This window comes from Salvelinus fontinalis, chromosome 3 (assembly GCF_029448725.1).
Source record: "Salvelinus fontinalis isolate EN_2023a chromosome 3, ASM2944872v1, whole genome shotgun sequence".
NCBI lineage: Eukaryota > Metazoa > Chordata > Actinopteri > Salmoniformes > Salmonidae > Salvelinus > Salvelinus fontinalis.
In genome coordinates, this window is record NC_074667.1 from 30,202,414 (window position 1) to 30,214,096 (window position 11,683).

At 47.1% G+C, this 11,683-nt stretch overlaps 1 protein-coding gene across 2 annotated transcripts; it reads right to left on the bottom strand.

Moving 5' to 3' along the window:
* Positions 1-6,475: 6,475 nt before the first annotated feature.
* On the bottom strand, positions 6,476-10,255 carry LOC129834517 (acidic mammalian chitinase-like). Of its 2 annotated transcripts, none has more exons than XM_055899586.1 (11): positions 10,216-10,255; positions 9,773-9,802; positions 9,423-9,624; positions 9,028-9,084; positions 8,778-8,943; positions 8,433-8,557; positions 8,174-8,297; positions 7,829-8,014; positions 7,397-7,519; positions 6,943-7,081; positions 6,476-6,789 (listed from the first exon to the last, which is right to left on the bottom strand). In XM_055899586.1, the coding sequence occupies exons 1-11, from the start codon at positions 10,253-10,255 to the stop codon at positions 6,506-6,508; spliced, it is 1,476 nt and encodes a 491-aa protein (XP_055755561.1). In that variant the 3' UTR covers positions 6,476-6,505. The 2 variants fall into 2 exon arrangements, with proteins under 2 accessions (XP_055755561.1, XP_055755570.1); XM_055899595.1 differs by having other exon boundaries at positions 6,476-6,756; positions 10,216-10,240.
* Between the last annotated feature and the right edge of the window lie 1,428 nt (positions 10,256-11,683).

The window sequence follows — 11,683 nt, forward strand, 5'->3', positions numbered from 1 at the left end:
TGTATTGGTGGGGAGGGGCTGGTGATGTGGGTCTGGACAGTTCAACTCTAAAAATGCATGGTTGACAAATCTTGTGATTTATTAGGGGGTGGGAGGTCATACCAAGATGTACATTTCACACCCATTGTTCTGAGTGGCCGGGGCTTCACACTAGGATGCAAATATCTCACCCATGTGACTTCCCATAAGGATGTGAACATCACATCCTCATGTTTTGAATTTATTTATTACGATTTGTATGTAAATATCATACCCCACTGTTCTGCTTATTGTAGTCTGGATGTGATGGGTTAGTTAGGAGGGGTCTGTGTGTCTGTGTGCGACATGTTGTGAAAGGTGTTGGTTGGGGAACCGAGACTATAGTGTCGATCAAGGGCTAATGTACGCATGTCGCATCTGGGCATGAACACTGTACATTTCTATATTGTATACCTCATAAATGTATCAAATGGACATCAATTTATGTTTCCATTGACATTGGAGTCATTTAGCAGACACTCTTATCCAGAACGACTTACAGAAGCAATTAGGGTTAAGAGCCTTTGCTCAAGGGAATCAAGTCATATATGGATGTGGCTTCACTACATCATCCTTCTCCATCTGCCAGTGTGCTTCAATAGGACAAAGTGGCAAGAGCCACTCATGTGCCACCATTTGGAATTCTTGTGTACTATAAACTGGGTGGTTCAAGCCCTGAATACTTATTGGCTGAAAGCCATGTTATGTCAGACCGTATATCACAGGTATACCAAAATATGTATTTGTACTGTTCTGATTATGTTGGTAACCAGTTTATAATAGCAATAAGGCACCTCAAGGGTTTGTGGTATATGGCCAGTACACCACGGCTATGGGCTGTGTACAGGCACTCCGTATTGAATTATAAACTTGATCTCCACTATAAAAAAACATGTAGACTTTCGATCTCCAGCTGTCCCGTAGTAATGAACGTGTCAGGAGTCGGGACAAGACAGACAGGCAGACAGCTTTTCTCAGCCATTCAGAAATCACGAATCAGCTGGCATTTTTTTTATGGATTTAAACAAAGAAATGTCAATAGAAAACAGGTCAAACCAAGCGAAATGTAGCTAGTTTGCAGTTCATTTGCTCATTGTTATGGATGTATCCAAATAAATGTCACTAGAAAACAGCTTAAACAAACACAAGTGCAGCTACTTTGCTGTTATTCTGGCTGCACTGTAAGATGTGACTGTAAATTAGCCGTAGTTGGCTAGATATCAAAAGTTACCAGCCAGTATGACAATGGAACATTTAGAACAAACGACTGGGTCGTGTTCATAGATACAGAACAAAAATACTTGACGACTTTGTCGCATCTCTGGCAACTGAACCGATAGAACGAACGACTAGCCTACTTGGGTAGTATTCTTAGATTCGTGTCAGGACTATATCTCATGGAAGGATGAAATAGTATGAATAAATTCATCTAAATAATGTTTTATATTTCTCCTTTATTTAACCAGGCAAGTCAGTTAAGAACACATTTTAATTTACAATAACGGCCTAACCCGGCCAAACCCTCACTTAACGAATTGTGTGCCGCCCTATGGGACTCCTGGTTGTGACACAGCCTGGGATCGAACCAGGGTCTGTAGTGACGCCTCCAGCACTGTGATGCAGTGCCATAGCCTGCTACGTCACCTGATCCCCGAGTTAAAATATGTCAATCATTATTTGAATATGTTGGTAACCCGACGTCGTCTTGGGCCTAACAACACCCGTACCAATATCCCACACTGGCACTCCACACTGCCCTTTCCCACCTGGACAAAAGGTACACCTATGTGAGAATGCTGTTCATTGACTACAGCTCAGCGTTCAACACCATAGTGCCCACAAAGCTCATCACTAAGCTTAGGACCCTGGGACTATACACCTCCCTCTGCAGCTGGATCCTGGACTTCCTGATTTGCCACCCCCAGGTGGTAAGGGTAGGCAACAACATGTCTGCCATGCTGATCCTCAACACTTGGGCACCCCAGGGGTGCATGCTTAGTTCCCTCCTGTACTCCCTGTTCACCTACGACTGAGTGGCCAAACACGACTCCAATGCCATCATTAAGTTTGCTGACGACACAACAGTGGTAGGCCTGATAACCGACAACGATGAGACAGCCTATAGGGAGGAAGTCAGAGACCTGGCAGTGTGGTACCAGCACAACAACCTCTCCCTTAATGTGAGTAAGACAAAGGAGATGATCATGGACTACAGGAAAAGGCAGACCGAACAGGCCCCCATTAACATTGACGGGGCTGTAGTGGAGCGGGTTGAGAGTTTCAAGTTCCTCGATGTCCACATCACCAACGAACTGTCATGGTCCAAAGACACCAAGACAGCCGTGAACAGGGCACAACAACACCTTTTCCCCCTCAGGAGACTGAAAAGATTTGGGATAGTTCCCCAGATCCTCAAAAAGTTCTACAGCTGCACCATCGAGAGCATCTTGACCGGTAGCATCAATGCGTGGTATGGCAACTGCTCGGTATTTGACCGTAACGCGCTACTAAGGGTAGTGCGTACGTCCCAGTACATCACTGGGGTCAAGCTTTCTGCCATCCAGGACCTGTATACTAGGCGGTGTCAGGGAAAAGCCCCAAAAATTGTCAAAGACTCCAGCCACCCTAGTCATAGACTGTTCTCTCTGCTACCGCATGGCAAGCGATACCGAAGCGCCAAGTCTAGGTCCAAAATGCTCTTTAACAGCTCCTACCCCCAAGCCATAAGACTGCTGAACAGTTAATCAAATGGCCTCCCCGGACTATTTAAATTGACCCCTGTCACGTTCCTGACCTATTTCTGTTAGTTTATGTGTGTTAGTTGGTCAGGACGTGAGGTTGGGTGGGCATTCTATGTCTTCCGTGTCTGTGTCTGTACACCACGCGGGACTGTTTACGGTTTGTTCGGTTTGTGTAGCCTAAGTTCCTATTCGTGCGTTTTCTTGTTTTATGTAAGTACTTCGTCTAGGTCTGTCTACACCGTTTGATGTTTTTGTTAGTTTAATCAAGTTCGTGTTTAGTTAATAAAATATGTCTGTTCTCTACGCTGCGCCTTGGTTCCCTCAATACTCCTCCTCTTCCGAAGATGAAGAGGAGGAGGACTGCCGTTACAGAATCACCCACCACGAATCCAGAACCAAGCAGCGTAATTTGGAGCAACGGGGAAGTATACAGGACTTGTGGAGTTGGGAGCAAATATTTAACGGAAAAGGACCATGGGCTAAAGTGAATCACCGTCCATGGGAACAGCTGGAGGCAGCTCGGAGAGTGGAGGAAAAGAGAGAGAGGAACCGGAGTTATGAGGGAACGCGTCTTGCACGGAAGCCCAAAAAGGCCGTGAGTAACACCCAAAAAATTCTTGGGGGGGGGGGCTAAGAGGTTGTGGGCCGAGGGCAGGTAGGAGACCTGCGCCCACTTCCCAGGCTTACCGTGGAGAGCGGGAGTACGGGCAGGTGCCGTGTTACGCAGTAGAGCACACGGTGTCTCCTGTACGAGTGCATAGCCCAGTGCGGGTTATTCCACCTCCCCGCACTGGTAGGGCTAGATTGGGCATTGAGCCAGGTGTCATGAGGCCGGCTCAACGCGTCTGGTCTCCAGTGCGTCTCCTCGGGCCGGCATACATGGCACCTGCCTTACGCATGGTTTCCCCGGTTCGCCTACATAGCCCGGTGCGGGTTATTCCACCTCCCCGCACTGGTCGGGCAACCGGGAGCATTCAACCAGGTAAGGTTGGGCAGGCTCAATGCTCAAGAGAGCCAGTACGCCTCCACGGTCTGGTATTTCCGGCGCCACCTCCCCGCCCCAGCCTAGTACCTACAGTGCCTACATTACGCACTAGGCTACTAGTGCGTCTCCTGAGCCCTGTTCCTCCTCCACGCACTCTCCCTGTAGTGCGTGTATCCAGTTCGGTGCCTCCAGTTCCGGCACCACGCACTAAGCCTCCTGTGCGTCTCCAGAGCCCTGTACACACTGTTTCTTCTCCCCCTACTAATCCTGATGTGCTTGCCCTCAGCCCGGTGTCACCAGTGCCGGTACCACGCACCAGGTATAGAGTGGGCTTTGAGAGTCCAGTGTGCCCTGTCCCTGCTCCCCGCACTAGTATGAAGGTGCGTGTCCTTAGCCCGGTGCCTCCAGTTCCGGCACCACGCACCAGGTCTACGGTGCGCCTTATCCGGCCAGAGCCATCAGTCTCCCCAGCGCCATCTGAGCCATCCGTCTCCCCAGCACCATCTGAGCCATCCGTCTCCCCAGCGCCATCTGAGCCATCCGTCTCCCCAGCGCCATCTGAGCCATCCGTCTCCCCAGCGCCGTCTGAGCCATCCGTCTGCAATGAGCCTGCAAAGCAGCCCGTCTGCCATGAGCCTGCAAAGCCGCCCGTCTGCCATGAGCCTACAGAGCCGTCCGCCAGACAGGAGCCGCTAGAGCCGTCCGCCAGACAGGAGCCGCTAGAGCCGCCCGTCAGACAGGATCTGCCAGAGCCGCCAACCAGACAGGATCTGCCAGAGCCGCCAACCAGACAGGATCTGCCAGAGCCGCCAACCAGACAGGATCTGCCAGAGCCGCCAACCAGACAGGATCTGCCAGAGCCGCCAGCGAGCCATGAGCGGCCAGAGCCCGTCAGAGAGCCATGAGCGTCCAGAGCCGTCAGCCTGCCATGAGCGTCGAGAGCCGTCAGCCTGCCATGAGCGTCGAGAGCCGTCAGCCTGCCATGAGCGTCGAGAGCCGTCAGCCAGCCATGAGCGTCGAGAGCCGTCAGCCAGCCATGAGCGTCGAGAGCCGTCAGCCAGCCATGAGCGTCGAGAGCCGTCAGCCAGCCATGAGCGTGGAGAGCCGTCAGCCTGCCATGAGCGTCCAGATTCGTCAGTCAGCCATGAGCTGCCCTTCAGCCAGAAACGGCTATATACCCAGAACTGCCCCTCAGTCCAGAGCTGTCTCTCTGTCCGGAGCTGCCTTTCAGTCCGGAGTTGCCCCTCTATCATGATCTCCCTCTCTATCTTGATCTACCTCTATATTCTGATCTATCCTTCTGTCTGGTGCTATCCCTCTGTCTTGATTTATCCCTCTGTCCCGGTGCTGTCCCTGTCATGGATGTTACTAAGAGGATTTTGTGGGGGTAAGATATGGGTGGACATTTTTAGGGGTAGATGGAGGCTAGGATTGATTATGGTGGGGTGGGGACCTCGCCCGGAGCCTGAGCCATCAACGTGGTCAGATGCCCACCCAGACCCTCCCCTAGACTTTGTGCTGGTGCGCCCGGTGTTCGCACCTTATGGGGGGGGGTTATGTCACGTTCCTGACCTATTTCTGTTAGTTTATGTGTGTTAGTTGGTCAGGACGTGAGGTTGGGTGGGCATTCTATGTCTTCCGTGTCTGTGTCTGTACACCACGCGGGACTGTTTACGGTTTGTTCGGTTTGTGTAGCCTATGTTCCTATTCGTGCGTTTTCTTGTTTTATGTAAGTACTTCGTCTAGGTCTGTCTACACCGTTTGTTGTTTTTGTTAGTTTAATCAAGTTCGTGTTTCGTTAATAAAATATGTCTGTTCTCTACGCTGCGCCTTGGTTCCCTCAATACTCCTCCTCTTCCGAAGATGAAGAGGAGGAGGACTGCCGTTACAACCCCCCCTATACCCCTACCTACATGAGCAAATTATCTTGACTAACCAGTACCCCTGCAAATTGACTCGGTAGTGGTACCCCCTTTATATAGCCTCGTTATTATTTTATTGTGTTAGTTTTTACTTTATAAATATTTTCTTAATTCTTTCTTGAACTGCATTGTTGGTTAAGGGCTTGTAAGTAAGCATTTCACTGTAAGGTCTACACCTATTGTATTCGGCGCGTGTGACAAAGAGTTTGATTTGATTTGAAATAAAACAATGTGCATGTCAAGTTATATTCAAATTCTGCAAAGAAAATAATATTTACTTTATGTTCTTCTTTTCAGCATTTCAAAAAGAACAGTTTTGAAATGTGTGTCTTGTATTTTTGATATTGGATTAAATGGTAGTTAAAAATACAAATGGTGAGACTATCATTATGTCATGTTAATGATGAGTCAGGCTAAGCTCTGCGTGCTTTATACCGTGTCTGTCAGCCTGGTAAAGTTTGACTGCAGTAAAGGACTTATCTTTAACTGCGATTCTCTGTGGTGGAATGAATTGTATAAAAACTAAACTGACAAAAGGTGTTTTCGGGAATCAGTTTGAGAACGGCGAGGAGCAGAATTGCTATCTTGTTCAGATAATGACTAGCTATGTGGGATACAAGGTGATTCTGCTCAAAGTGCAATTTGACCTCAAACCCACACGGAGCAGAATAAATAAAATTCCTGAGACAGCAGAATACATTCATATGTTGGGAGTTTATTAGAGTGGATTTGACAGGTTACATGGAGCTGATGTTAGAATAGGACATGACATCAGTGGCCCTAACAACCACATAACCTTTAGACCCAGCTCCTTCATTAATAAGGGGAACTATGGTTTCTTAGGCCCAGTTGCAGCACTTGCAGCTGGCGTCGAACACCAGGCCGGTAGCACACTGCTGATCGTAGGTCTTGCCCTGGCTACAATTGTAGAAGTGGTTGGTATTGGTCGGGTCAGGGTATATTCCGTCAGCCTTCCCGGCGCAGAAGCCAGATCCGCTGCTACTACTGCCACCGCCGCTGCTGCCACCGCTGCTGCTGCCACCTTGACCTCCGGGCTGTGGGGGGTTAAGTGGGTGCTGGGTAGGGGTCACTGGGGCGATGGGGTCTATACGGGCGGCACAACCTGGGAGAGATGGAGGACATAGGAGTGGGGGGGATAGAAGGGGGGGTTGAGATAATTTCAACTACATTTCTACTACTATTTGAGAGAGTGAGAGAGGGTTGTTGTTGAATGTTTGTGTGTGCATGCAGGCTTGCATGTGTCTGTGTCTCTCACCGGCTCCAGTTCCCAGTCCAGACTTGAGGGTGTTGATCAGTGGGTATCTGCCCTGTCCACAGAAGGTTCCAGAGAAGTCATCCAGATCCAGACTCCACACCATGGCTCCTCCGAAGCCAGTGTTCTTCAGCCACTCAATCTGTAGGGGAGAAAGAGAGGGGAGAGGAGGGTTTACCTAACGGGGTGAAATTGGATAAATATGTAGAACTTCATCATTTGCCCTATGTTGCTCAGTTGGTAGGGAATGGATCTTGCAATGTCAGGATGGTGGATTCGATTCTCGCTGGGGTCACCAATATCAAAATGTATGCACTCACTACTATAAATCACGAAGATAAAAGCTACTGTTTAATTCCATATATTATTAGGCTTATTGTAACAGAGTAGGATGCTACGCCATTACCCCCTAGTTATATCTTTCCCCCAACAGACAAACACCCACACAAACACAGACCTTGTCCTGGAAACTCTTGACGTTGTCATATCCAACCCAGATGTTCTGCTGGGTGAAGGCGTAGGGCACCATCTGGGCAGAGTCCCAGGCCTGGGTAGCTCCCTGCTTCAGTAAGGTGCAGATCTAATGACACACACACACACACACACACACACACACACACACACACACACACACACACACACACACACACACACACACACACACACACACACACACACACACACACACACACACACACACACACACATACAATTACGTTAGGGTTGGAAGTTGCAGATGTAATCACTCAAAAACATACACTGGGTTTGCGTCCAAAATGACACACTGTTCCCCAGGATACTACCTATGACAAGAGCACACAGGTAGTGCACTGTGTAGGGATTCGAAGAGGGTGTCATTTCAGACCTATCTTAATCCTGTGTCAATTACCTCGTAGTAGGCCAGGAAGCCAGACTGTCTGGTGAATGGTCCGGCGGGGCCGGGGCCATTGGCAGGAGCGCCCACTCCAGTGTTAGAGCCACTGGCCAGCTTGAAGGTGTGGCCGTAGGTGGGGAATCCAACCAGGAGCTTCTCAGCGGGTGCACCATTGCTCTTCCAGTACTTCATAGCATAGTCCTGAGAACACACACAGTATGTGGTAGTGAAAACACTGGAGAGAGAAAAATTATTAAGAAATGTGCTACTCACTCTCAGCTCCAAACTAAATAGGCAGGACGAGATAGATGAGCCGAGGAAGGGAGAGAGGAAGAGATGGGCACGGAAAGAGAGACTCACCACATCGAAGTAGATGTAGGCTCCCTGATCAGCCGGTCCTCTATAGAGAGGGCTGTTTTCTCCAGTGTTGTGTTCCCAAGATCCATGAAAGTCATATGTCATCACATGCAGATAGTCCAACACTCTGAGAGCGAGAGAGAGAGAGAGAAAGAGAGGGAGAAAGAGAGTTTCCAATATTCCAAGAAGTATTTGATAGATCATGCATGTTAGATCATGCAAGAACTAATATATGAATGAGACCCAGTGTGTATGTACTGACGATCCAATCTCGGCGATCTGGTATCCGGTGTCGATGGTTCCCTTTCCTGCAGAAACAGCTGCAGTCAGCATCAGACGAGGACGGTTGGTGTTCTTTCCTTCAGTCTCAAAGGCAGCCATCAGCTCCTAGAGGGAGACAGTGCACAGAGGGGTATGTGTGTTCATTTGGGTGTTCAAGTGTTCAATCTTGACTGTGTGTTCATTTGTGTGTGCATGAGCTATTTTGTGCGTGTGTGTGTGTCTGTACGAGTGATTGTTAATCTGCGTGGGTGTGTGTTTATTAATGTGTGTTTATTCATGTGTGTGTGTGTGTACGTGTGTACGTGTATGGGTGTTTGAGTCTAACCTGCAGCAAGGTGGTGAATCTGGCCTTGTCTGCGGGTGGGGAGCCTCTGGATCCGGGATACTCCCAGTCAATGTCCAGGCCGTCAAACTCGTACTGCCTCAGGAACTTGATAACGCTGCTGATGAACGTCTGGCGGTTGGCTGCACTGGACACCATTGCTGTGAACCTGGGTACACACACACAGCTCAGACACAGGGTGTGTGTGTAAATGTGTGTGTGCACTTGCATGTTTATATGCATCTCCACTTACGGCTGAGTGCCAAAATTCCATCCTCCAATGGCCAGCAGAGTCTTCAGGTTGCTGTTCCTGTTACCAAATAAAAGACTTAGGGTTAGTCCTGGCTTAGGTGTGCATGTGTGTGTACCACGGGAGGCTGCTGAGGGGAGGACAGCTCATAATAATGTCTGGGATGGAGCAAATGGAATGGCATCAAACACATATTCACATATTTGATACCATTCCACTAATTCCGTTCCAGCCCTTACCACGAGCCCATCCTCCAAAATGAAGGTGCCACCAACCTCCTGTGGTATGTACATGCCTGAATGAGAAAGTGTTTGCCTGCATTTGTCTATGTGTGTGCATGCCTGCTTGAGTGTGTGTTTGTGTGTGCGTCTTTGTGCATGTGTGTGTCTCTCTCTCACTGGTTCTTGAGAGCCTGGAACTGTCCGTAGAGTTTCTCATCGTCCCATTCGTAGGTCTTGATCTCGTTGTTGGCCATGCCGGCAAAGGCATAGATCAGATGGTCACAGAGACAGGGGTCCACGTTGGCGGGGAAATACTTGCCTGCTCCTGGCCGGTACTGGCCCCAGTTAGTGAAATAACAGGAGAGGATGTAGGAGGATCCTATGGAAGGGTAGTAGTAAGGTTAGAGTTTGGAGTTAGGCAGTTTTAGAGTCAGGGTTGTCATGCTCTGTAAATCATGTTATAGTTCTCTGATTGGCTACTTACCTAGATGCTGGCTACAAGTAAATTAAATGTACTTAAAACTTACCTAGCTGCACATGCAGCAGGAGAGCCAGTCCTAGAGAGAGAGGAAGAGGAGAATAATGAGAGAGAAAGCGAGAGAGACAAAAATAATGAAAGGAGAAAGAAAAAGGGAAAGATTTTATTTTAAATTCAACTTTTTAAAAAGTCAACATAATTCAGAACTGTATTGATAATGATTTAAAGTGCAGTTCTTCCCCACAGACATGAATATAGGTTGGTCATGGGGCTGGCAACCTCAGTCCTTAGAAACAGACATTGAACACAGTAGCATTGACAAAATGCGTAGCTAGAGGACATTCGTCAGTGGCCAATTCTCTCCATAGGGAGCCTTTTATGTTTAAATGGTGGTAATTGTCATTACAATGAAAATGTAAACGAAAGGTTTGAAAGAAAGATAGAGCAATTGTACAGTTATACGCTAAGTATGCTAAAATAAATTCCACTTACCAACGCAGATGAGTAGTTTGCCCATGGTTGCTCTGTACATTGCTCCATGGGCTGCTGGACCCTTTTATACTCTCAACGACCAATCCTATCTCACTCAAATCTCTATGACTTTCCCATTCCGCAGCAAAACTCAATCAGCCTCAGTCACTTGTTTGAACAAGGACTTCCACTGCCTTAACAAAAACACAGATAAACTTCATATGTCCTTGTTTAAAGACATGTAAAGCTGACGTTTAAGAAAGCAAGTCTGTTTTTGGTTGTAATCATTTGGTGAAACTGACAACCATAGAGATGGGTGCATTAATCACCCCTTAGCCTCTTCAGTATAGCCCCTACAACTAGCCCCTGCACCCTAGCTAGCACCTTTCTCCTACCACCAAACCCCCTATATATTTGTGGCGATTGTCTATTGTTCCTTTATATATTTTTATTTGTATATATTCTTATTCCAATCCTTTACTTAGATTTATGTGTAGTTGTTGTGTAGTTGTTGTGGAATTGTTAGATAACTTAGATATTGCTGCACTGTCAGAAATAGAAGCACAAGCATTTTGCTACACTAACAATACCATCTGCTAACCATGTGTTTGTGACCAATACATTATAACTTGATTGGAGATTGACCTTGAAATGGGACAGATGTAAAGAATATGGTGACCATTCTACCAAGTCAAGCTCAAGGTTGAAATGTCCCCATAATTCATTTATCTATCTTGTGTTTCAGTTGTAATATCAGTGGGCTGAAGGTTGGGGGGGAAGTGCCTAGGGGATAGGGGTAAAAGGTGTGACTAGTGTCACACTCTTTGAAAGATGGATTGGACCAAGGTGCAGCGTGGTAGGCGTACACTTTTCCTTCATTTTGAATGACACCGAAAAAACAACAAAATAAAAGAACGAACATAAAGCTACATGCAGTGCAGAAAGCAATTACACACAAACATAGTCAAGATCCCACAAACTAAAAGTGGAAAAAATGCTGTCTAAGTATGATCCCCAATAAGAGACAACGACAGACAGCTGCCTCTGATTGGGAACCATACCCGGCCAACAAAGAAATTGAAAAACTAGAATGCCCACCCAAATCACACCCTGATCTAATCAAATAGAGAAATAAAAAGGCTCTCTAAGGTTAGGGCGTGACAACTAGAGGGTAAGGGGCAAGGGGTCTATTTAAAATTGAACATCAGGCTTGAGACAGACCTGTATAACCTCATGGTCTGCCTAGCAAAAGTTTTAAAACTTGGCGTAGCATAATTGATAATAGTAATAATGTATTACAATGCAGCCATATAACAAGTAAATATTATGAAATTAAGTGTACTTATCAGCATTTTACCATATATGTTTTAGTGTATTGGATTATTTTATTATTACTAATAGTTATGATTTATCCACAATGTCAAAAAAAACAATTGTCAGAAAATAATGTTTTTTTTTCTCATTACTGTCACAATCAGGTTAACTTGTT

Bases quoted from the DNA above. Each gene is read 5' to 3' on its own strand.
- LOC129834517 (XM_055899586.1), bottom strand. From the start codon at position 10,255: ATGTACAGAGCAACCATGGGCAAACTACTCATCTGCGTTG. The intron at 8,944-9,027 runs GTAAGTGGAGAT...GTGTGTACCCAG, and splicing joins TGGAATTTTGGCACTCAGCC to GTTCACAGCAATGGTGTCCA. The intron at 6,790-6,942 runs GTGAGAGACACA...CATCTCTCCCAG, and splicing joins TGGACTGGGAACTGGAGCCG to GTTGTGCCGCCCGTATAGAC.